General features: G+C 41.0%; 1 protein-coding gene across 1 annotated transcript in view; it reads right to left on the bottom strand.

The window, feature by feature from the left end:
• Positions 1-1047: 1047 nt before the first annotated feature.
• The window catches only part of SEL1L (SEL1L adaptor subunit of SYVN1 ubiquitin ligase), a 50170-nt gene continuing 24235 nt past the window's right edge, over positions 1048-26982 (bottom strand). The window contains exons 9-21 of the mRNA XM_080641775.1: positions 26032-26113; positions 25284-25438; positions 24562-24618; positions 21964-22032; positions 19947-20024; positions 18769-18831; positions 17128-17215; positions 16664-16812; positions 15299-15464; positions 14666-14740; positions 13254-13426; positions 8099-8227; positions 1048-5339 (exon numbers count right to left, since the gene is read on the bottom strand). Coding sequence (XP_080497901.1) covers positions 5130-5339; positions 8099-8227; positions 13254-13426; positions 14666-14740; positions 15299-15464; positions 16664-16812; positions 17128-17215; positions 18769-18831; positions 19947-20024; positions 21964-22032; positions 24562-24618; positions 25284-25438; positions 26032-26113 — 1494 coding nt within the window. The 3' untranslated portion in view covers positions 1048-5129. The remainder of the gene's footprint in view (positions 5340-8098; positions 8228-13253; positions 13427-14665; positions 14741-15298; positions 15465-16663; positions 16813-17127; positions 17216-18768; positions 18832-19946; positions 20025-21963; positions 22033-24561; positions 24619-25283; positions 25439-26031; positions 26114-26982) is intronic.

Here is a 26982-nt window from a genome sequence, read left to right as displayed (position 1 = left end):
CACCGCTGCACTTCCTTTTGAACTGGGAGATTTTAAAGCTTGTTTTATTTTTACTTGACTACTCAAGTATTTGATAAATATACAGAAAGCAAGAAAAATCTGCCTTCTCTTTTTTCCCCCTAGTTTCTCCTGCAGAAATTACTTCTAATGTTTTACTTGAATATATCTATGTATTTGCTGTAACATAGTATAAGCAAATTTTAAGGCTAGTATAACCAATCAAAGTTAGTGTTATAAAAAGTTAGAGGCTGTTTCTCATCAAGTCACATCCAATGACAATAGAGGACTCATTTTCATGACTTGTCAGAAAGGGGCTCAGTGGTAAACAGGCATCACACCCAACTGTGGTTGAATGAGCCAACTGCTCATGTCAAGGCTCTGACTCCCCCAAAGCTTTTATTTTCGCCAAGGTCAATCAAGGACATCTGGGGTGGCTGGTTGTACTCCCAGAAGTAGAATCTGAGATCGAATTTCTCATTTGCTGCAGTCTGCTTCATCAGACTTTTTGGCCAACCATCGGATGCTTCCAAGTGGGAACATTTTAGCTCAATTTCCTTTTTGAGTTGGCGTCTAGGAAGTGAGGGTCAGATTTGTCAGCCTACTTCTGCTGTGCATTCTGTGCACCAAGTTCACTCCTGCCTTAATACTTTATTTTTCGTTTCCCCTTAGATCACATGGCTTATTCTACATAAATTTTATCTTTGTATGATATGCAGCTCTGTAAGCCCTCTTAAAACTTTCTGGGACAAGGTCATGCATAAAGAAACTTGAGATACTTTTTCCTGTCATCAGGATTAAAGTGGATCATGCTTACTATGTATCATAGGCTGAAAAAAAAAAAAAAATGGTAACATTTCCTAGCAAATTCATGGTCTCCTCTGGGTAAGATTTAACTTATAGAAACCTGAATTTCAGGAGTTGAAAGGAAAGATGGATTCAAACTTCCCCAAATAAATGATTCCAGAGGCTTCTGAAATTTCAGAAAGGTTCATTAGAAATGGAACCATTGGTGTTTAAAGCACAGGCCGACCGGGAAGGTGCTTGGTTGTGGCACATTCCAGCACACAGGATAACCAGGTGGGATCTTTATTTCACAAGGGTCAAGGTACAGTACAAAACGAATCTGTACATCTCTCTATTAACAGGATTTGTTTACACAATTATATTACACTTCACCAGCCTTTATACTGTATTTAATTAAATACAAAATAAATTTACAAAAAGTCTGCCATGGTGTTCCTTCTGATGCCAGCTTACCGTCTTTCAAAGCTTCTCCTCAATATTGATAGTGGTTGCACCTTGATCGTTTCAACATTGATTTCTTTTTATAAATCAGAGAAGTGTCAGCTTGTGTGTCATTCCAAATAGAAAAGACAGCACACGCGAGATGACTCGTTGCACATAACCAAGACGTCCCTTGCATGCACACAAAATCAGATCTTTACTTGTGCAGGTAGTCACTTTAAAACACAAATCTTTTTTCACGTGGGCTATTTTATATTTTCTTGACATACCCCTAGTATTTTAAGTGGGAGGAGAAATTTAGCTACTTTGCAATGACTGCTCCCCATTAAAAATCAGGGAGTGCCTCAGACAACGTGGTATTCAGAAATTTTATATTTTAATTTATATTTGTGAGCAATGACTGATAAAAATATCTTCATGAAAATAGAAGTTTCTTTTGCTTTATTTCTTGCACACCTCTAGTCCTAATATTGTGCAACATGTATTACATTCACTTTGAAAACAAATACGAGATGTCATTGGGGCAAACGTAGCCCATGTTGGCCTTCCTGGCAGATAAAGGGTCTGTTTTACCTGAAGCATTTTATTTTGAAATGTGCATGTGAAATGCCAGTCCAAATCTCTGGACAGGAAGTGTTCTGTAGATGTAGCCAGACAAGAATGCACATGCCACACACACCAGGAGTTGTGGTCTTCATTTATAGGTTTGCATGCATACCCCCAACACACTGGTTTGGAGAACAAACATGAGGAGCAAAGGGAAAAAAAAGCAAAAAAATTAAAAAAAAAATCTATACGGAATACTTAAGTTTTCTGGAGGCAACAGTAGCCCTTTAATTAAATAAAGCATCAGATCATCACCAGATCACAAGTAAAAGCTTCTACAACTTCCCAACGGCACGAAGATAAGACAGCTCAGCAGTAAAACTCTTGCAAATTAACCTTATGTGCACAAGGGTAACACACCGTCATGAGTATTAAGAGTAATACAAGTTAATGTAATTTAAGTGTTAAACAATGAACTTTGAAAAAGGAGTTTTGAATTATTTTTCTGTGCCTTTGAATAGTAACCAAAAAAATAAGATAAGCTTCACTCAGAAAACAGAAACAAAAACTCCAAACACCAAAAGAAGAAAAAAGAAACCCAAACATCAATGCTACCTTTGCAACATAAAATGGAAGCAAACGGATAATGTGGAGACTCTGAAACAGTTGAGTGAGCAACCACCAAATGCACAAGCGAGTGTGCCCCAAGTAGAGACAGACGAGAAAACGGGACAGGGTGATGGGCTACCGCGGAGAAATGAAGCCGCACTCTACCTGCTAACTCTAAATGCTACCATTAAAACTCCTGAGTCCCGGAGTTAGTTTAATGTCACTGACATTAACTAGCTTTAGTTACTGTCACTTTACTCAAATGGATGCCATTTGATTAGGTAAAGTATTGAGCATTATTTTAGGAGAAACACCAGTTCCTTGAGAAGGGAGCAGAGTATTTTGAGACAGTCAGAAGGACTGAAGTCATAGGAACTAAGTTATTTTAAAGTATCGTTCGAATTTCCAGTAGCAAAAGACCCAGGGTAAAACAGGAAGTGGAAAAAGCCAAGAAAGGGGTATCTGGAGTATCTATAATAATAAAAACGTAATATGCTAATTAGACCAGACAAGGATGTCGCCGGGGCTGCGAGGGAAGCCCGGGTCCCGGGTGCCTGCTGGCGGCTGGAGGGAAGCCTGGGGCCTGGGTCCCGGGTGCCAGAGGGAAGCGGTACCGGCAGCTGGGGAAAGGAAGGCCTACTCTTGCACGAACTTCGCGCATTGGGCCTCTAGTTAATAATAAAAAGGACACGGGGAGGGGCAAACTGGTAGGAAGCCTGTTACTGCATGAGCACAGACTGCCCTCCCCATCTAGCTTTGGTAGTGCACAGTTATAGGACATGTTTTTTCCAAGTACTGGAGGGAAGTAGAGAGAGAGAGATAAAATGCTGCTAAAGGAGAAAGTAGGTGGGTAGTAGAGGGGAAAAAGAGGAAGTTAAACTTTAAATCAATTAAAACAGTTCCTTTGAAATGAAGCGTGGCTAATAGTGATTCTGAAGGGTGGGGACAGAGGCAGTAAAGACACCCCCATATCCTATTCACTGCTCTCAAATCACCAAGTGTAAGAGATCAAACAAGTCGTAATATTCACAAGAGCTACCCAAAGTGGCGCTGAACTTTTTGAGTAACAGTCCTGCCTTTCAGATATACGTTTAGACACAGGGTTCTCACTGTGATCACCTCTTCAGACTTGAAGGCGATTATCTCGGAGGAGAGTTTGCTTACCAGGTGTCTCATAAAATCTACTTTAAGCAAAAAAGCATACAACTTCACATTTAAAGCCCTCATGTTCATTACTGGCTAATTAAATCTGGTTCTAAATGCAACCCCAACTTCAGGAACCAGTCTTACAACTCTACAATAACAAACTCTTCAAGTTTTCCGGCAGGTGAGGGGTTGTGGAAAGAGAGTATACAGGTTAAGAGAACAGACTGAGGTCAGTAGGCCTAGAAAGCCTGCTCAGGTGCAAACGTAGTCTCAGACAATGGAAAGAAATACAAACTCTGTTTAATTTTTTCATTTGCAAGATATGTGAAGTTCGCAAGTTTTCTTCACGGTTGTTTTCCATACAATTTAACCAGATAATTCTCAAGTGGAATAGCCTTATTTTTCTAGTGTTCACAGTGGGAGGGTGGTGAATATGACAGCTGAGCGAGTGGCTGACTTTCTACTGTCACATAAAACTGCAAAAGTAAAATCCACCTCAACAGTGTGAACAGGCTTTGGCTGTCCTCAACCACTGACTTTCATGCATCCTAGATCCTGTCTTAGCCTTAATATTATAATGGTAGTCACTATATGCTGTACCTTTGCAATGATACTTCATACTTAAGAGAACTCAGGAGGGTGAGCTGCTCCTTTGCAATAAGAAATGCAAACTAAGTCAGTCCTGGGAACTCTTGGGTCAGCTTTTGGGGAAGGATGTCTATAGTCTTAGCACCCCATGCAGGGTTCTGTAATATTGCTTTCTAATTTCTCCCACTTAGTCCATCCTCTGGCTTCCAGATCAAGGCTCTGTGTAGTTAAAACAAGCAAATTACATTAAGTCGGTGGGGCAAACACATGTGTTAGCTCAAGGAATCAGTTCACAATGTTTTATAGATATTCCATTCCAAAGAAATGAAGTTCACACACAACACTAACAAGGCCTTTCAGTCTCTGAAGGAGAGAAGTGTGGTATAAAATATGACAATCACCAGCAGTCAGAAATCTCCCTTCCTTCCCTTTTAAAGTAACAAATGTGCAGAATACGGGTACTTGCATGTGGATTGGTAAAAGTTTCTGCTACCCATTCTGAAACACTTTGAAGCCTTTTTTTTTTTTTTTACGTTAAAGGCAAGTTCTACTTCCAGACTTTCAAACATGTTATGGTTAAACTTGCGAGTAACTGGGTTTTCCTTTTCACACATCAGTTTTTAGTGTCGATGCACAAGACCTTGAAGATAGTTGATCGGAGAACTTATGCACATTGAGAGAATGACCAAAAGGACCCAAGAGAGCTGGATACAGTAGACATTACTTTGAGTGCCTCACGTATGTTTCCAGAACAAACAGAAAAAGGAAAGCCACTGAGAGTTGTTATTCCAAACGGCACTGAAATTCAACTCAGTTTAGGTAAGAGTTACTTATCCCTGAAAATAAAGGCATCAGATTCTAAGCAGCTTTAGGAATTCAATGCTTCCTTGTGCCTCTTCCAGGAGGTGGCCACGAAGCCAGAGTCCCAAATCAAACGCAGGTGTTCTCTGCAAACGATTCCCTCGGTTGTCACTGATCAAGGCTGTGCGCAGCTGTTACTGGGGCGGCTGCTGCTCCGGTGGCGCCTCCTGCTGTGGTGGTGCTGGCCGTGGCCCGGGGGGCCTGGGGCCGGGCATGTCTTGGTGCTGCCTCTGCCTGTAAGCTATGACTGTTCCCAGCAGCAATGCGATGATAGTCATGAGGTAAAGGTCCCACTCAGGTCCCAAAATCTGGTCCATATCAAGTTGGGTAAATACATCTCGAATCTTAATGGGAATAGAAAAATCATCACGTTCACTAACATGTCAGAGAAGAAATCAGGAAAATTATATCACCAATTAGAGATAAATATAGAACTTACTAAAATAACTGGTTTTAGGGACATCTTTCAATGTTTTTATTTAAAAAAGGGTTTAAAAGCCTTAAACTGAAACTCAAAAAATGTGTCTCAGGAACAGCTATTATTTCATAACAGTTGACTATGTGAAGTGTCTGGCAGGGTTTCCTTCCATCAGCAACCTAATGCACTCATTCCCAACCATTTCCCCCAGAAAATATCTGAGATGAGCACGGGGGGCGAGGGAGGGTCAGGGGAAACTGTCAGTCTCGGTGCACCTGGAGCCCATTTGCAGTCAGGGCACAGTGGCTAAGAAGCTCTGCTCTAGTGACACGGGGCTATGTTATCACTTCTCTCAGGTAACTGAAGATGGCAGAGTCCAAATGTTTCATAGAGGAATGAATAATGCTTTCTGGTCAGGATTTAAGTAAATATTTAACACCTGAATTTGAACTTAAAAGTCATGGTTTTAGATGGTATATATAGGATACACACACACACACACACACACATATATATGTGTATGTATTTAGAGAGCGAGTGAAGAAGGGAGAGGGATAGAGAGATAGAAACATTGATGAGAGAAACAGCATCAATCAGCTGCCTCCTGCATGCCCCCTACTGAGGATCAAGCCTGCAACCCAGGCATGTGTCCTGACTGGAATCGAACCATGGCCTCCTTGCTCGACTGCTGAACCACACTGGCTGCCCTAGTCTATGATATTTTAATTGTCCTAGTGTCACTTAAGTGATTCCTCTTATTTTCTGACTGCCATTTATTCACAAAGAAAGTAGACATGGGCATAATCCTTGTGTTTAAATAACATCACATTTAAAAGCTCTCCATCTATATATATATATATAAAAGGTTAATATGCAAAGTGTCCCCTCGGGAGTTTGACCGCTTGCTATGATGTGTGCTGACCCCCAGGGGGTGGCGTGGAACGAAGGGAGGCCCTGGCTGGCAGCCAGAAGGCCCCAATAGGCCCTGATCACTGGCCAGGCCTAGGGACCCTATCCGTGCACGAATTTCGTGCACCGGGCCTCTAGTAATATATATTTGCCAGTACAGGCACTATATTTTTTTGGAACGATTACAAGAAACTATTAACTGTGTTTCCTGGGGAGGGAATGGAGATGGGAGGTTTTGTGTTTAATCTTACTATTCGACTTTCTTGCCATGAATACTTACTACTTAAAAAAATGTATTTTTACTGATTTCAGAGAAGAAGGGAGAGGGAGAGAGAGAAAGAAACATCAATGATGAGAGAGAATCACTGATTGGCTGACTCCTGCATGCCCCCTACTGGGTACATGCCTGCAACCCGGACATGTACTCTGACCAGAATTCGAACCATGACCTCCTGGTTCATAGGTTGATGCTCAACCTCTGAGCCACATCGGCAGGGTATTACTTTTTTTTTTTAAGGTAGAATATCTACATGGTAGGATTACGGGGCATTTTATTGTCTTTATATTTCTGTCTTAAAAAGAAAGAATATATTTTATTTCATAATCAATTCCTAGACTGTAATCAATAGTTTATTAGTCTTAAAAATTGTGAGAGACAGGGTCTGGAATAGTCCTGGCAGAGAAACAGCACACTACCACACTGTTAGCTTTTTAACTGAAGGAACGAAGATTCTGTCAATTAGCAGGGGGTACAGCCCTGGCCCAGGCTGCCAAGCAATTATAAATTTGCCATTACAAATGCGTAAGATATTGGTAGGACAGAGCTCATCATCTCAGTCCTCTGGAGCCCTATACACGGGCCCTCAGTAGCACGGGCTAGGGCTGCATGAGGGGGAAGTCAAACTTCTCTTTATAGATGCTGGAGCACCATGGACTACATTTATATCTGTGTAACACAGGAGGGAACCCATTCTGGCACCCATCGCTGAGATGAGGTATCCACCTGTTCTGAAAGATGTTATCTAAGGTTGCAACACCATCCTTTCCCAGAATGAATTAAGTTAAATAGGCCTTATTTCTGCATATATTTGAAGACTTTCAGAGTCCAATGCTGTACTAGTTAATCCATTATGAGGAACTCTAGGTATTGGAAACAAAATGCAAAACTGGAGAACCTAAGAGGATCACGTAAGTGTTGTTAACTAAAGTCGGCAGCTTGGAAGAGAATGGCTAACCCATCTCCTATCTAGGTTCTACCTTTAGCTTATTTAAATAGTTCAAGGTATTTTTAGAGAACAAATTCTGGTGGTGGTTTTAACATGTTTCACTATCACAAGAATCTGAAGTGCAACAGCCTGGGCAGGTTCTCAGGTTCTACTTCTTCTTCCTCCTTTTCTAAATTCTCTTTTTTCTTAGGGAGGTCTGAGCCACTTCTAGGCAGGCAGTCATCTGATTTAATGTTTACTGAATTTAGTTAACTACTGTTTCAAATTGCCATGGGTCAGTCTCAGTTTTCCCCAAACCAGAAAACATCTGCATCAATGCAAAATGCTTTAGCACTGGGAACCACCGGTGATGCTACCTGAAAACTATTAACAGCTTTGTGGCCACATTCATCCCTCACCTGAGGAGGGCTGTGGGTACTTCACCTGGGGGAAGAAGGGAAGAGACCAGACTCTCACAGGCTACTCCTCCCCTCTTCCCAACATTTAAAATACAAGTCTCTGGACTGAAGTTACATCATTTGTATGTAACTGAAAGGCGTGGACCACTTACATTTGTTTCCCGTATGTACTGCAAGAAATAGACGACACCCAATTTGCAGAGCGCTAGGAAGACTGGTACCTGTGCATCTGGGCTGGCTTCGGCTGCCATGTCATAAAAACGCTTTGCAAGGTGAATATCCTATAAGATAGGTAATAAACCCCAATTCATTTCTTGTTAAATTAAGAATAATTGTCTTTTATTTTATACATTAGGAAAATTTATTTTATCTTTCAAGTTTCATTTTATAATTTCCCTTACCTAAAGAAAAACCCACGTTGTAATTGGATAATAGTTCTTTAATTACCTAACAGCTTAATTTGGAAAAATTTAATTGAAAAATTTTAAGACTTCATTCATGCTCCCCTCCAATCTGACATCCACTTGCTGTGTAGACTTTCAGAGGTAAATGTTGCACCGTCTTACAGCTACACATAACACTGTTAATCTGGACACTTCCAGGGCTGACCTGTGAGTTTCAAGTTAATTTTTTCCTACTTAAAACTTCAGCCAGCTCCAGGTTTCAGTTTGGAGCAGTGTACTTCAAACTGGAGTAGACAGTCAAGATTTCCCAAGGGACATTGGCAGGGGCACTGTTAAGGCACATCCTGTGTCCTCCTGTCTTAGATTTCTGTGAAGGGCAAAGCAAGTCACAGGTAATTTGGGCACAGGTTGGAGTATTCAGACATAGGTAGAATGGAATGGCGGGAGTTGTGAAATTTTCATTTACCAACCTTACTTCTATACCCTGACTACTGTCAAAGGATATCAACCTCCTAGGAAAAAATTCCATGAGACATGGGAAAGAAAGGCTAAGCATTAAAGATGACTTTCACCCACATAACTAAATACTAGAGGCCCAGTGCACAAAATTCGTGCATGGGTGTGTGTGTCCCTCAGCCCAGCCTGCACCCTCTCCAATCTGGGACCCCTCGAGGGCAGTCGGACATCCCTCTCACAATCCAGGACTGCTGGCCCCCAACTGCTCGCCTGCCTGCCTTCCTGACTGCCCCTAACCACTTCTGCCTGCCAGCCTGATCACCCCCTAACCACTCCCCTGCCAGCCTGATTGATGCCTAACTGCTCCCCTGCCAGCCTGTTTTCCCCTAACTGCCCTCCCCTGCAGGCATGGTCACCCCTAACTGCCCTCCCCTGCAGGCTTGATCGCCCACAACTGCCCTCCCTTGCAGGCCTGGTCCCTCCCAACTGCCCTCCCCTGCTGGCCATCTTGTGGCGGCCATCTTGTGTCCACATGGGGGCAGGATCTTTGACCACCTGGGGGCAGCCATCTTGTGTGTTGGAGTGATGGTCAATCTGCATATTACTCTTTTATTAGATAGGATAGAGGCCTGGTGCACAGGTGGGGGCCAGTTGGTTTGCCCTGAAGAGTGTCCCAGATCAGGGTGGGGGTTCCCTTGGAGCGTGGGGCGGCCTGGGCGAGGGGCCTGTGGTGGTTTGCAGGCCGGCCATGCCCCCTGGCAACCCAAGCGGAGGCCCTGGTATCTGGGGTATATTTATCTTCTACAATTGAAACTTTGTAGCCTGGAGCCGAGCCAAGCCTTCTGCTTGCTCCGTGGCGGCAGCCATTTCTATTGGGATTTATGTATCTTCTATAATTGAAACTTTGTAGCCTTAAGCGGAGGCCTGGGCCGGCCAGGGTGTGCGGAAAGCTTGGCTTCCTCCATTGCCGTGGGCAATCCTAGCCTCCTGCTCTTTCCAGCTCCGTGGCTGCCGCCATTTCTGTTTGGTTTTATGTATCTTCTATCATTGAAACTTTGTAGCCTTGAGTGGAGGCCTAGGCTGGCAAGGGCAGGCGGAAAGCTTGGCTTCCTCCATTGCCGGGGAAACCCAAGCCTCCCTCCTGCTCTCTGTGGCCGTAGCCATCTTTGTTGGGTTTATTTGCATATTTGCTCCTGATTGGCTGGTGGGTGTGGCTTGTGGGTGTAGCAGAGTGATGGTTAATTTGCATATTATTCTTTTATTAGATAGGATAAACAATTGCTTTCAGCTATTCCCTATATGTACCTGGGGTGTGTCACTAGTTGAAAAGAAGGGCACCTTAAACAACTGTAATAGTATGGTTAGTGTCTGATTTTTAAAAAAATATATAACATTTTTTTGAACTGCCTTATTTTTCAAGTTCATAGATCAAACTTTGTGATAACACAGGCTATATGTGTTTGAGTAAATAGGGTAATTAAATTGAAGTTATCAAATATATCCTGAATTACTTATTTCAATTATAACCAATCCCTGTCTTATTAATATTTAATATTTTTCTAGTTACAGTAGATGCTGATTAGATTTTAGTAGCAGGAATGTCTCTTTCATTTAAAAAATAAGAACAAAATGGGAAAAGGTCATTATGATGTCTTATAAAAATGAATGGATTTACTGTTATTTTTACACATAATTATTCTTAAAAGTTGAATCCTAGAGTTCCCTCTCATCACTCTGATGCCTTTTATCACTTGCCTTTTTTTCGTAAGAATTTACATAAGCTATACATCCTATTACATTACAAATTAATAATGAGATGAGAAAAGCACATTGATTAGGTTCTTGTTTTATAACCTATTATAAAAGTAGTATCAGAGTTATATGACTTTAGTCTTGATTCCTAGGTGTATTTTATAAAGGTCACAACTTACATGTGATTTTTATATTAGTCATCAAACATACAATTAGTACACATTTCAATGGGAATACTGGACTAAAAATATGAATTCAGGGAGAAAAGAAAAAGATGCAATTAAAGAATTTACTACATATTTTTAAAAAATTAATAATGAGCATGTCAAATTATTTAGAGTAATTTAAACATTTTATTAAAAATTATCTTATTTAAAATAGCTAGAACTTAGACCCTTTGAAACTTATGCTGAAAAATTTTATTATTTGTTTGTTTATTTATTTATTTATTTCAGAGAGAAAGGGAAAGGGAGAGAGACAGAAACATCAATGATGAGAAAGAATCATTGAATAGATGCCTCCTGCATACCCCCCACTGGGGATTGAGCCAGCAACCTGGCATGTGCCCTGACCGGGAACTGAACCCTGACTTCCTGGTTCACAGGTCTGTGCTCAACCACTGAGCCATGCTGGCTGGACTATGATGAAAAATTTTAAATGTCAACTTAAAAATGCACAAGATGATATTAATTTTTCAAAAATTTTAAGGGTACATGGGCAAAACTTAAGACCATGGGTCTAAAGATTGTTAGACTTCACTAGGAAGGCTTAAGAATCAGAAATAAGGGGAGGGGAGTGGTACAATGGAAACTAATCCTAATATATAAAAACCCAGGGTCCGTAACGACCGAAGGCTCGACCGACCAGAAGTCAGTCCTGCAGTCCTGCTGTGAGCATGGCAACCCAGCACTGACTGCCCAGGGGGCTGCGGATCAGGCCCAGAGAGAGGCCTGGAGAAGCAGGGTCTGATCCATAGCCTCCGTGGTGGCTGTTGATCAGCGCTTGCCTCTCTCTTTCTCTCTGGGCCTCCGTGGGGGCTGCTGATCAGCCCCACCTCTCTGATCAGGCCCGGAGATAGGCCCGGAGACGCTGACTGGCATAGAAACCAACCAATCAGAACCAAATCTGGTTGAAGTGCAAGGAGACAATGGCTGCCTAGAAGGTGGAGCTTTTGACTCTGACTGGCATAGAAACTGACCAATCAGAACCTAATCTGGATGAACTGCGAAGGCAGAATCTAAGGTGGGGGGTGAAGAGGGGTTTTAAGAGCAACAGCTGTTTGGTGTAAGGTGTAAGAAAGCAGTTCAATTTTTTAATGACCAGTTTGGCAGTATAGTGCATATGGCTGGCTATCAGTCCAGATATAGGGATTATGTATTTTTGTCTGCCAAGAGCATCTCCTCCTGCTGAAAAAGGCTTTTCCCCCTCATTTAAGCAATTCTATCCTATATAATCTATACTACTAAAAGGGTAATATGCTAATTAGATCGGGCCAACCAGCCATCTTCCGACATCTGACTTCCTTCCGGACAAAGCCATGGTGGTGGGGTCCGAGGCACAGAGGGCAGTTGGGGGCGAGATCAGGTCAGCAGGGGAGGGAAGTTAGGGGCAATCAGGCAGGCAGAGGCAGTTAGGGGCAATCAGGCAGGCAGGCAGGCAGAGAGATTAGGGGCGATCAGGCAGGCAGGCAGGCAGGCAGGCAGGCAGGCGAACGATTAGGAGCCAGCAGTCCCAGATTGGGAGAAGGATGTCCGACTGCCGGTTTAGGCACGATCCCTGTGGGATCGTGCCTAAACCGGCAGTCGGACATCCCCAAAGGGTTCCCTGATTGGAGAGGGTGCAGGCTGGGCTGAGGGAACTGCCCCCCTGTGCACAAATTTCGTGCATTGGGCCACTAGTCCTATATAATAAAAGCCTAATATGCTAAGTGTCCGGTCGTCTGGTCCATTCAACCAATCAAAGCATAATATGCTAATGATATGCTAAGGCTGCTCAACCACTCACTATGACATGCATTGACCACCAGGGGGCAGCCGCTCTGCTGCTGGGGTTTGGCCGATTGGGACTGAGCAAGATGGGCCAGACACACCCTGGAGCCCTCCCACAGTCCCTCCCGGCCCTGATCATGCTCCGGTGGGGTCCCTCAGCCTGGCCTGCACCCTCTTGCAATACGGGACCCTTTAGGGGATGTCAGAGAGCCCAATCCCGCAGGCCAGGCCGAGGGACCCCACTGGTGCATGTTCATGCACCAGGCCTGTAGTATAAAATAATATTGAATGTAACTGTAATTGATAAAACATTTTTTTAATTGAAAAAAGAATCAGGAATAAGTTTATCAATAGCAATCATCTTAATTCATTTCAAAATAATTTAGAAGCAATAGAATTTGTCTGATTATGGTTGGACAGTTTCTCAAACAAGGAGTTATCAGTAGAAGCTGCATTGCCTTTCTGTTTTCATGAATCTGTTTTTGGCTTAATATTCTAAATATAAGAGTATGGATATCAACATGTGTGCATGCTGGACGATGAGAGAGATACGGGGGCAATTTTGTGAAATATTACAAAACTGCCTCACAACTTAGTATCTAAAATCTGAGCACATTCCAAAGAAAGCCTACTTTCTATAAAAATGCAGACCTTTCCCCCAAATCACAGTTTATATTATTCAAACATTAATTTGATGTGCTGCTCACCTGTTTAATGCCTAGTCCTTTCTCATGCATATATCCCAGATTAAACATAGCCTGTGCGCTGTGTTGTTGCTCAGATGCTAGACGATAATGAATAAACGCAGTCTCGTAATCCACATCGGTGCCAAATCCATAGAAATGGTAGTCTCCAAGCTTAATTCTAGCCACAGTATAGCCTTAAACAAAAGTTAAATGCAAAATTGCCAATAAATAAAGTGTTTAAAACAGATCACACTGTTATTTCTCTTCCTGTTAACATGATTACATAAAACAGAATTTTAATTTGTAGTACACAAATTTTACAACCAACCCTTTAGCTAAGCTATAAATTCAGTAAAAATTTAAATTAGAACTACTCTTCTGAAGAGGGCTTTATAATAGTCAAGGAGAGGTAGAACAAGGTAGGTGGCAACACCCCCCGCCCCATGTATCCAATAATATTCTTTTTTAAAAAATATTTTTTTTATTGGTTTCAGAGAGTAAGGGAGAGGGAGAGATGGAAACATCAATGAGAATCATTGATGGGCTTGCCTCCTGCACGCCCCCTAGTGGGGACTGAGCCCACAACCTGGGCATGTGCCCTTGAACGGAATCAAACTTGGAACCCTTCAGTCCACAGGCTGATGCTCTATCCAGTGAGCCAAACCAGCTAGGGCTATTCTTTTTTGTTTTTTTAAGTGGTTTTTAAAAAAATATATTTTTATTGATTTCAGAGAGGGAGAGAGAGAGAGAAACATCAATGATGAGAGAGAATCATTGATTGGCTGCCTCCTGCACGCTTCCCACTGGGGATAGAGCCCACAACCCAGGCATGTGCCCTTGACCTGAATCGAACCTGGGACCCTTCAGTTCACAGGCCAACGCTCTATCCACTGGGCCAAACCAGCTAGGCTCCAATAATATTCTTTAAAAGATCATGCTCTATTCTATGATGTCATTTACATTTTAAAATCGTTTAACTGGACCCTTGTTTATGCTTGAAGAAGGGATGATAGGCACACAATGTGGAGAGTAGTTTGTGAGAGAAAGAAACAGTCAAATGAAAAATTGGAGAAAGGTTAAAACCTTTTGGGGTTTGTACTAATATTTTATTCTATATTCTATTCAATTTTCATTTACACAATATACGGGGTTCAAACTAAAAACCAGAGAGAAAACCATAGCATGACTTAAATGTCTAGTACACACACCTTACAATTCAGTTTAGAAGCCCTGGGACTAGAATTTCCATTTTAAGAATAAATACCAACCACGAAGCTAACAAGTTAAGCAATAGTATCTCTACTTAATTTTAAGGCGATGAATGGACAGGACTTAATTTTTATGGGAGATTTAAAAAAACACCCCCCAAAAAACAAAATAAAGAGAGGTTTCTGGGTGAAACTCTTACCCTTTAAGATGAACCAACCACTCACCTTGTGAGGCAGCCCTGTTCCAGTGGAGCAAAGCTCTGGGGTAGGTTTCATTCTCCCCTACAATGGTGGCTTCTCCTACAGGGAAAGAGGTAACACAAACCACGCATTTAGGGAAAGGCACTAGACTTTTAGGCTTCATTTTCAAGCTAGAACGAGTATGTGGAGCATAACTGAAATAAGTATTGGAATATAACAAATAATAAATGGGAAATACATTGTATTAAAATTAAACAAGTACTAGAATAAAATACTGAGTTCCAAGGAATCACTGCATTTAGGACAACGTTACGTCCTGAAACACGTTTTAACCACAGAACCAATGAGACTGAGTACTAGGCCACTCTGGGGACCTACATAAGCTGAAAAAATAATATTTTGTATCTGCTATATTGTGAAAATGTATTTGCTGAAAGCAGCAGCCAATTTTATGATGAATGTCAAATCTATTTCTAGTGTCAACTCTATAAAACTAAGTTGGGTGGCTGCGAGATCTGAAGTAAAATAACTTAAACAAGAGGGACAAGTTCTATTTACAGAAACAAAGAACGTTCTTTATGGCTTTTCCTTTTAGACAGGTAACCTGATGTGAGTCCTTGCATTCTGAACCCGAGGCAGCACTCAGATGATCCTTACTCTGGTCGAGGATGAAGGCAGCGTTGCTCTGTGCCACTTCGTAGCCCTGTTCGGCCAGCAGGAGGTACTGGATCACGGCAGCGTTGTAGTCGCCATCTTTATAGCTATTATAGGCAGTCATAAGCCTCTCGGACCAGCGGCCCCGTTCACACACATTCTTAAACAACTGTGAGAACAGGAAAGAAAAAAAAAATGAACAAAAGAATAAGAAAGATAAACTAGAAAATCATTTTTCACATTAGCCACGTGAGTGTTAAGCACGCTCTTTCAATGTCGGGTAATTTTACTGAATATACGTATAAGTCTGGGATATATATTTGAAGCTTTCACTTAATCTTTAGAATAGGTTATACAAATAATAGCAAACAATTATATACCACTGACACTGTTCAGACACTCTTCTAGTGATTTACGTATAATACGTACATTAACTCACTTAACTCTCCCATGGAGTACACTCTATAACAGGGGTGGGCAAACTTTTTGACTCGAGGGCCACAATGGGTTCTTAAACTGGACCAGGGGGCCGGAACAAAAGCATGGATGGAGTGTTTGTGTGAACTAATATAAATTCAAAGTAAAGGAGCGGAGGGGAGAGCAAGAGAACCCTCCGCTCTTTCGGCTCCGCGGGCCAGATTGAACAGCCGAACGGGCTGGATCCGGCCCACGGGCCGTAGTTTGCCCACGGCTGCTCTATAAGGTGAGTCCTATTAACAGCTACATTTTACAAGCAAGGAAACTGGATCAGAGAAAGCTTTAGAAACTTTGTAAACATATATCAATGTCACTCTGAAGTGCCAGTTAGGAGATATTAGCACCCCCTTTTGTAACATTCATTTAGCATCCTAGTGTACGCTTTTTTGACACTATGTCTCAGATACTGTCTTAGGTGCTAGAGACAGCAGACATAATATCTGCCCTTATTAACACTGATTCTAATAGGGAGGGTAAATGAAATAAGTGTCATGGCCCCACACAGACCCTCAGTCTTCCCTCAGTATACCAGTAGGCTGAGTCTGTTTCAATTCTAGAAGAAATCACACAAGAAAACAACAATTAAAACAGTCGACTTTCCGTCCAGCTGGTGTGGCTCAGTGGTTGAGCGTCAACCTATGAACCAGGAGGACACTGTTCAATTCCTGGTCAGGGCACATGCCCAGGTTGTGGGCTCGATCCCCCGTGTGGGGCATGCAGGAGGCAGCCAATCAATGATTCTCTCTCATCATTGATGTTTCTATCTCTCTCTCCCACTTCCTTCCTCTCTGAGATCGATAAAAATATATTAAACAAACAAAAAAAACAACAGTAGACTTTCCGACTGAGAAAATTAATTTCCTGTACAGAAGTTGGTAGAAGAGCCCTCACCTCCACTGCATTGTGGCAGGATCGCATCACACCTGTGCCGCTGGCGTGCATCTGTGCTAGGTTATAGAAGGCCAAGATATGGCCTCCCTGAGAAGCTAAGTTAAAATACTTCAAGGCCTGTTTATAATCCCTCTTGACTCCAATGCCATCTGTAAGGAAAATCACATGAAAGGTTAAGAACAGTCTCAAGTAAGATTCAGCTGAAGCATCAGAGAAGTAAAGGAGTAAAACAAAATAAAATTCAGAATGGTTACTCCGGAAAAATGTTAATCCTATTAATGCAGATCTGTACATTAATATATATTAACAGAATTCACAATAAAAAGCAAGATGCACAAATCATTGAATTGGGAGAACATGAATCAGCCAGTATTCAGCACTCTCATTTCCATAACATAGTGACATCCAGTGGAAAAGGTAATTTACATCTTGGTGTGTTCATCACTAATCCCACCGTTACTTACTGTAGTACATGGAGCCAAGCTGTAGCTGCCCATCCACCCAGCCTTGCTCAGCGGCTTTCTGGAAATACTTCAGTGCCAGATCATAATTCTGTAAAAAAAGATCATCTCATCACACAATCACATGATGAGAAAGCTCAAAAGGCTAACATACTCAAATTCAGATTAATTTATTAAAAACAATTAATAAAGCACACAAAATAGTCTCGAAGAGCCATTACAAGAAATACCTTCCAATTTTTTATAACAGATAATAACAGACTTGAAGTCACAGGGGGATTATATTTACGATGTTGAAGAAAAGCAAATCAAGTTTTTGTGAGGCAATTTGCATGTTGGCTCTTGGAAATCATAAACACTGCCAGTGGGACACGAGGAGAAAGGTTTAAGAAACAGTTGTATCTTTTCTGTTAACCAACCAATCCTTTTTAAAACCTCAATTCTTCCAATATTAAATAAGGGTAATTATCCTCTTCTTATTCGTTCTTTCCCTGTGTTCATAGTGAACACTGTGCGATCATTAAACTTCAAATATCATGTATCCATAGAGATAAATTGAAACAAAGACCACTACGGAACTTTAGTTTCCTAAAATGACTAGAAGGAATAAAAACGAGACCACATTACTGTTTCTTATGCTAGGGAATGCCTACAGATTAGCATCCCAAACCTAGCTCTTTAGTTTCAGGCCCAAACAAAAAGAACATATTGCTTAGAGATATCCTACGGAAAAAGGGAATAGCCAGGAGACTCCAGGGCATCCCACCTCAGGAAGTAGCACAGAAGAATGAGAACAATGGCTCAGAAAAACCAAGAGCCCTTGCAGTCACAGAACTCCAGGGAAGAAAGAGCTTATGATATGCAACCAAAAAATGTCAGCTGGAGTTGACATTCAGGTTTCTGGGTGACTTGTATTGAGCAGTTTCATGAGTCAGAACCCAACTGCTCTGAGCTAATGAGTGAGTGGTAGCAGCTCATATAGTTCATTTTATGGAAAAACTTGGCTGTGCAGCGAAGGGTTGCAGAGAAAAGAGGTAGTGGTGCCCTAACCGGTTTGGCTCAGCGGATAGAGCGTCGGCCTGCGGACTGAAGGGTCCCAGGTTCGATTCCGGTCAAGGGCATGTACCTTGGTTGCGGGCACATCCCCAGTAGGGGGTTTGCAGGAGGCAGCTGATTGATGTTTCTCTCTCATCGATATTTCTAACTCTCCATCCCTCTCCCTTCCTCTCTGTAAAAAATCTATAAAACATATTTAAAAAAAAAAAAAAGAAAAGAAGCTAGAAGGGCAAAGGGTAGAACAGAAAGCTTTTCTCCTCTAAATGGGAGAGACCTGAGCATTTTCTTAGGTTTGAGTGAAGAAGTACAAGTCTAGGCGAGATGGAAGAGTAGACAGGGCAGAGAGCATTGGTGGGAGGATGAGAAACAGCTTCACATCTTCAGGAGCAGGTGCCAGAGTCAGAGCCGTTCTAACAAGGCAGTTGGTACAGCGAGTACAGGGTGAAGGATGTAAGGACAACAGGAAACAGTTTAGGTTTGGTTATAATGAAATGGCCTGCCGGGGCTGGCTGGGAGCTAGCTAAGGAATACTTCCCTACCTCACCAACTGACTCCTGTTAAAATCAGTATGTTAGATGGGAAACTTACAACTTGAACTCCTCTCCCGTAGAGGTAAGCCATTCCAAGCCCACTCTGTCCAACTGGGTTGCCCTGCAAACCAGAGACAAAAGAGTGAAAGAATTAATTACAAAGTAGGCAAGACTAAATGCCTGCAAAATAAACAATTTACAAGCATGTTCCAAACCCGTTTTAGCACTTTTCAATTCAAAACAAAATTTTCTCCTTCCCATCAAGCTAAACATAATATTGACTTTTAGGTATTTGGGGTTTTTTAAAAATTTTCTGAAAAAGAGAAAATATTATATTCATTTAGGATTAAATTTTCATGACTTACCTTATAACCATCTGTTCCATGAATTTATGATATAAAACATAACTAACATATTTCATCTTTTAAAGACTAAAAACAGGTCACTTTTTTGGGTAGCTTTTTTTTTTTTTAATTTTGGCCCCTGCCCCCCTCCTACCCCAGCCTGCTCATTCGTGGGTAGGTTTTTAATTAGTAACCTTCCTCCTCACACAAGAAGGAAGACTCCATGGGGTAGAGTCAAGAACCATGTAATAACAGCAATATGGGAGATTAGGCGGCAAAGAAATGCTTAAGATTATTGGAGTATTGAAAACCAAAGATAATCATTGTTTTGAAACTTTAAAAAGAAAAACCTAGAATTCACCTAAACTCAGATAAAAGGCATCTTCAAAAAGTGGCACAGCACTCCTTTGGGAAATGCTCAACTGACACTTAGATCTACAGTAACAGATAGCTGGCAAAGAGATATATGTATGGTACAAACTGGAGGCATATAGGGTCTTAAGTATTCATAGGTTGCTTTCTTTGCACCAGAGAATGCCTAAATTATGTACTGTTATTATCAAAATTACCCAATTGTGTAAGTTTTAAACCTCAAGTTGCAACACAGATAAGGAAAATTATGTAACTTTCAATTCCATTACTAAAATCACATTTCCCTGATCAGGACATTTCTCAGTAAAATATGAGAGAGGCTTAATATACAATAATCTGTCCCCTAAAAAATTGAGAATTTTTTCCCCATTCAATTCATTCACATGAACCATATTTACATAAATGCTTTCACTAATTTATGGCATGACGGTCATGATTCATCTTTTAATATAATAAACTTATTTATTAAAATAATAGTAACGTGATACACACTTGAATGCACTGAGTCACAAGGTCTTACCATGTCAGCAGCTTTCTTAAAGTAGTGAAGGGCTGTCTCATTACTCTGAGGCACAATATCACTTCCCTCTGAGTACATCTGGAAAACAGATCCCAATTTTATTATGAGGTATAATCCTCTCTCCAGTTACACTGTTCTCCTATCTCATCTCATTCTGGTTTTTGTTAGATCTCATGAAATCTTTTAACAAAATTAGAATTCCCCAAAGGATATTTTAGAATTAAAAGCAAAACCTGAAAAGTAGACATTGTTATACCATTATACTTTCTGTCATATCAAATTTATGATTTACCTTATGACCATCTGTTCCATGAACTTAATATCCTATATAATAAAAGCCTAATATGCAAATTGACTGAATGGGCAGAATGACCAGCAGAACAACCAGTTGCTATGACACGCACTGACCATCAGGGGGCAGACGCTCAATGCAGGAGCTGCCCCCGGCCTGCAGGCCCTAAGCCAGCCAAGGTGGGTGCCACAGGCAGCCAAGGCGGGTGCCACAGGGGCCCCCTGATCACCCTGCTGGTTGCCCCGCAGATCAGCCCTGATCTAGGGACCCTACCCATGCACAAATTTTGTGTACCTGGCCTCTAGCAAATATATAAATACATAAATACATAAATCAACTTATAGGTCAATCTCAGGAGAAGAAATCTTTAACCCCCAGAGGAATCTATTTTCTCATTCTATCCCAGGGTAGTTAACTGGGTTGACACATTGCTTGGGATCAAGTGATTAAACAAGGAAAGGAAGGCTATCAGCAATGTCCTTTCCTTTCTCCTCTGACACATTGCTTGGGATCAGTGATTAAACGAGGAAAGGAAGGCTATCAGCAATGTCCTTTCCTTTCTCCTCTACCACTACTTCTCCCAGGCTAAGATCAAAGGTAGTCAAAGTTTAGGAAAAGAAAAAACTAAATGGTTATTCTAAAAGGTTTCAAGCACCAAATGATTAAAGTCTCAGGGATCATGATAAAGGACAAAGAGAAAGAACAGAATAACCAATACTGTTTTTATCCACATACACATTAACGACAAAGACATCATTTTTGAGATAGGATTAATTAGTAATTAGAGCAAAGATTGAAAGGGCTCAAATGAAAAGTTCTTAGATGCTTAACAAGAATCATGAGGAACACCACTATTGCCTAAAATCTAAATGTAAAGTTCTTAGGCCCCAATTAACTAACTGTGATCCTGTGGCAAATACTGATTAGATTTTTCTATTTGGAAAAACCTTGCGATATATTCTATCTGAGCCTCCTAACATTAGGATTTGGTTATAGATGAAAATACTGATCAGTTTACACTAGATTAGCTTTCAAAATAATGAAAAAGGAAGTTAAGAGATTGTGCCATGACATATGGAATCTACTCATTAAGTCTCTAGACTTAAATGTCCTCTTGAGAAAAGGACCCCACTGACAGGTGGGTAATGGTTGTCTCATTTAAGACGATGAAAAGGTCTGCAGACAAATTCCAACCAAATCTAAGTGCCTCTATTTAGCATAGAAGTTAACAGGTAATTATGACAGACTAGCAAAATCCCGCACAGCATCGATTCCTCATTATTACGTACTAGAGGCCCTATCACGAAATTCGTGCAGGAGTAGGTCCTTGCAGCCTCAGCCCTCGCAGCCCCAGCGGCTGCCTCGGCCCTTGCAGCCCCAGCTTCATCTGGAAGGTCGTCCAGAAGGACGTCCGGATGGTCGTTCCGCTGTTCGGCCATTCGGTCAATTTGCATATCACGTTTTTATTATTATAGGTGATATATGAGAAGTAGGAGCTCAGATAGTGGTGGTGAATTTCAGTGGAGAATTAACATATTGAAGAGCAAATGCTGTTACGTTTAATTCACCTAGGAAACGGCCTCAGATTGGCAATACCTTAGGACAAGACACAGTAACTTTTATTCCCAGTTTGTTTTGGGTAAATTGTAGATCTTGCACACAGTATGTACTTACTCTGCAAACACCTCTTGCTATTACACAATACATTCATGGGATGTACAGTACCTTTCCCAAGAAGGCCATCGCATGTGAATTGCCAGCATTCGCTGCTAAATTGAAGTAGTCAAATGCTCTCTGTGAGGAAAGAATTTATTAAAATAGTTTTTAATAGAATCTGCCCTTGGCTTTTAACCAAAATAGTTATTTCAGGAACAGTTAAAAAATCTTGTTGCATGGCAGAATCTCAGTTTAAGTAAATGGCAACATGACACCTATTGGTTGCTCCAAGGTACCCACCCCCCTCATATCCAATTTATCACTAAGTCCTGTTATCACCAAATCCATCCTGAATCCATCCATCTTCTACCTTCCGTTACCACAATTCTAGTCAAAGCTACATTATCTCTCACCTGACTTCTAAAATACTCCCTGACCTCCCTGCTTTTTATTCTTGGGTTATCCAAAGTGACTGTTTTTAAATCTCTGTATGCTGGTCCTTACAGCCCCCTGCAGTTATGTAGAAAATATACTGTCATGATCAGGCCCTACTTATCTCAGTACTGCTCCCTCTTGCTCTCTGCACTCTGGGCATGCCAGCCTTGTCCTTCCTGCCTTGGGGCCTATGCACATACTGTTCTTTCTGGCCTGGAATAATTTTACCTCCAGGCTCAACTTAAATGTCACCCATCTCTCTTCAGAGAGAACTGCCACCTCCCACTCAGTAATCTGTTATTAGACACTTTAATTTTCCTTAGTAACAACAATCACGATTTATTACGTATTTTTGCTATGATCATTTAAAAAGTAGCAAATGCAAAAAAAAATAAATAAAAAGTATGGAATTCTTCTATTAAAGTTGAAACTGTGTAAGGACTTAAGGACTGAAGTTATTCTGTCCAGTATTGTATCTGAAATGCCTAGCAGTGAATGGCACATAGTAAGCACGCAAGTATTTGTTGAATTAACATGTACTGGGAAAACCTTTTCTTCTCTCTTTATAGCCTGTAAAATAATTTATTTGTGCAGTTGCTTCACAGGTAAGTGGCATACACCACCCAAAATATTTCAAAATTTGTTGTGCAAAAGGTATGCAGCAAACTTATCCAGAATTCTGTCCTCTCACCTGACGTTTTCATTAAGATTTTATCTGATGCTGCACTGGCCTAATGACAAACATTTTAAAGATCTAAAGAAAATAAGAGCTGCCCTAACCGGTTTGGCTCAGTGGACAGAGCATCATCCTGTAGACTCAAGGGTCCCGGGTTCGATTCCGGTCAAGGGCATGTACCTTGGTTGCGGGCACATACCCAGTGGGGAGTGTGCAGGAGGCAGCTGATCGATGTTTCTAACTCTCTATCCCTCTCCCTTCCTCTCTGTAAAATAGCAATAAAATATATATTTTAAAAAAAAGAAAAGAAAAGAAAAGAAGAGCTGTCAAAATGCCACCTGAATTTTTAAAAGCAGATATTTGGCATAGTTGTGTTGATACATCTAATTCTTAAAGTTGACGGGTCATGGTACATGAAGTAACCTTCATTAGAATACTTAACCGGCATGGGAGGAAAACAAAGCTTTTTGAATCTGACAAGCATTCATAGAGTTACTATGTGCTAGGCACTGTGAGGTGCTGGGAAAAGAGTGGCAAATAAGGCAGACGCAGCCCATGCTTTTGGACCTTATGTTCTAGTGGATGAAACAATTTAATTAACTAACTTATATCATTAACTAATTTACAATGGACACGGGCCATAAGGAATACAGATTTTCAGAAATCCTAACTGTGGCACATGACTTATTCCTGGAGTGGGGCTGAGGCCAGAGGAGACATTAGGAGAAAAGATATTGCAGTTGACTCTGGAGGATGACAAGGAATTAGATACATGAAGAAAGGGGTGGGGTAATATTTACTCTAGACTAGACGGATAGGCTAGCATTCCAGAAGTCCTGAGACAGAAAGGTTCTTGATATTTTCAAAGACCAGAGAAAAGATCCTCGTGCCTGTGACTGAGAAAGCAAGGGGCTGGTGAGGTAAACCGAGATGGGAACGTGCCTAAGGGGCCATGTTAAAGGTTCTGGTCTTTAAGCTACTAGAAACTGTGGACCACTCAAGAGTTTTAAGCAAGGGAGCCATATGATCAGATGTCTGGTTCACAAAGACAGGCTACTGCTCAGGAAATTCAAGCAGTAGATAATTCACACAAGTGACAGGTGTACTGACGGAAGAAAAGGGAAGAGATGGTGACATTTAGGACATAAAGCAGACAAAAGTTGATGACCAGATATAGATCTGACTATTACCATTGTGTACTCCTAATTTCTCATAAACTCAACAATGAATATTCCTTAGTTCTAGAAAATATTTTCTAATGGGAGTTTTAAGACATACTTCAATCACATACCTATAGAAAAAAATACATTGCTTATGTATTTTTGGCAGTATTAAGAACTAGATTTTAGAATTGATGAAACATTTCCCACCCGTATGAGGTATAATCACATTTTCATTCTTCAGCTTCCTCAGAGGTTAAACCTCAAAGGTTCATTTGTGATGGCTGTCTTAATAACACAAACTTGGTATTGTCATTGACTTAGCCAGAAATACATCTGGAGAATTATTTCTTGCTACAACAGGAAGTGCAAAGCCCCCAGGAACAGAAGAGTTACCTGATGATTCTGTTCTACTCCACGCCCTCCGTGCAGGTGCAGTTGTCCCAGACCGACCTGAAAATGATCAAAAATGAGGAAAAAGTCAAGGGTAGCATCTGGAGTGTGATTACCATTAAATCGACAAGAAAGGTTTCTATTTATTACAAAAAAGGTTTAAAAAGGTTTCTATTTATTACAAAAATTGAAAGATTTAGCCTTACCGCCTGAAGATTTTACGCTACTTTACATTTTTAAAAACTAAAAATATCTGCTTTTAATCCAATACTGAATTTGCCACCAATGAATCTACTCTAAAGGAAATACTCAAGAATATTAATCTGAGAAAACTATGATCTAAGATGAGCAAAGGAAACATGAACAGTTTTGAAGAGCATCTGAAATCCCACATGTCCCAGAGCCTTTTGGTTTATAGAGAAAGTGGCAGTTTTTGTCTTGGTGACTCCATGAAGAGCCTTCATCATCACTGTAATGCTGCTCCACTCAAGCAGTTTTCAACTGTGGTGCACAGTAGAGTCACCCTGCCAGCTTTTAGGAACCATGAATGACTAGTCCACATCCCAGATGAATCCAAATGACATGTCTTGAGAGTGTATAGCTAAAATAATGTAGCTAATAACTGCTAAAAGCAATAAAAATGTTACTTACAGATATAAGTGCTTGCCCCAGAGACTGCAATACACAATGCATTAAGACAGTACATGAGATGTTGAAACACATACCTGTGCTTGTACATCACCCTTTTCAGCTAGGAACTGGTAATACTGAATCAAATCTTCTTCTAGCATTCCACTGTTCATTCCTGGATTTTCCACCTCATCTGGCAACCGTATTCTCTGCACTACTGAGCCTCCTGTCAGCGAGATATCACTAGCAACTGAAACAGGGGGACAAAGTAATGTCATGGATGAAAGTCAGCAGGAGTGTCCCACAGAGAGAAGTACAATTCGAGTTGCCAAATGTTGACAGATATTACGTTACAGGAAACTGTTCCTATAGTATTCTGTAGATATAAAACAGCAATCTAAAGTAAATTTAGTTTTTTTTCCACAAAATACTGAAGAAGTGGAGTCCATAGCAAAATTTAAAAAAAGGTAAGTAATTCTTAATCAACTAGGGTAGGGGTGGGGAATGTCCAGCCTGCAGGCCATGGAAGGCCTGCAAAATCATATGATCTGACCCTACCAGGACATTAGGGGGTGAGTTAACTAAAGTTTGACCAAAGATAGCAGGCTAATTTTTAAGTTCATAATTTTGTATGGCCTGTGAATGATATTATAAATATCCAAATGGCCATTGGCAGAAAAAAGGTTCCCCACCCCTGAACTAGGGTAAAGACGATTCCACTTGAAAAGAACCATTCATGACATTTCAAGCAGTACAATAAAAACAGATGAATTTAAAATTAGTTTTTTTATTGGTGGTTTTTTGTGTGTTTTTTTGTAAGGTGAAAGGCAAAAACATAGATACCATGGTTGGCCACAAGACGGTAATGAGTCAGCGCGGATTCACAACTCTGGAGGACCCCGATGCCAGCCCAGTAGCGGTAGCCCTGCAACACAGCCTCAGTGAGAAGATGGCGGTTTCATGTGCTTCAGTGCATCCCGTTGGAACAAATAGAGCTAACCATACTCGGCATGCAATTCTGCTGTCTTCTGGTCCAAGGACACTATCACCCCATTTTTCCTGAGCTTTAGGTCATGAGGCAATTTATTTAGCCACTTCAACAAGCAGACTATAAATAACTAAGAACTAGAAAATAAGCCCTAACCGGTTTGGCTCAGTGGATAGAGCGTCAGCCTGTGGACTGAAAGGTCCCAGGTTTGATTCCGGTCAAGGGCATGTACCTTGGTTGCGGGCACATCCCTAGTAGGGGGTGTGCAGGAGGCAGCTGATTGATGTTTCTCTCTCATTGATGTTTCTAACTCTCTATCCCTCTCCCTTCCTCTGTAAAAAATCAATAAAATATATTAAAAAAATAAATTTCCTAGAGCAATCAAAATTGATGCAATGACCTTTATGCAGTGTACACATTTTACCTATAGGAGAAAATTACTTAAGGTCTTGCTTGGAACAGATTTTATTCTTATTTTATACACAATTTTAAAAAAGGGTTACTCTTTCAAATTAGCAAAGAAGCAGCAACAAATGAGCAAAATAGGGAAGTCAAGGGACTATTTAGAAGCAGCCCAGCAATAAATGACTTCAGAATAAGGGGAAGAGTGCTAATAATAAAGAGCAAGGAACAGAAAGTAGAGGTCTCTGGAGTCATTTAGTACAGACTCAAAATAATTTTACAAGCTTCAACAATCCTTAGGGCATTACTGTATAAAAACATGTATAATATTTAATGTTCTTATTCTGTAGCCACTGTTGAAGAAGACTGGTAAGTAATTAGAACAAACCCTTATTTTTCACTTA

Source organism: Plecotus auritus (assembly GCF_963455305.1).
Source record: "Plecotus auritus genome assembly, chromosome: 1".
In the NCBI taxonomy this organism is placed as follows: Eukaryota; Metazoa; Chordata; class Mammalia; order Chiroptera; family Vespertilionidae; genus Plecotus; species Plecotus auritus.
This window is presented reverse-complemented; position numbering and strand designations above follow the sequence as displayed.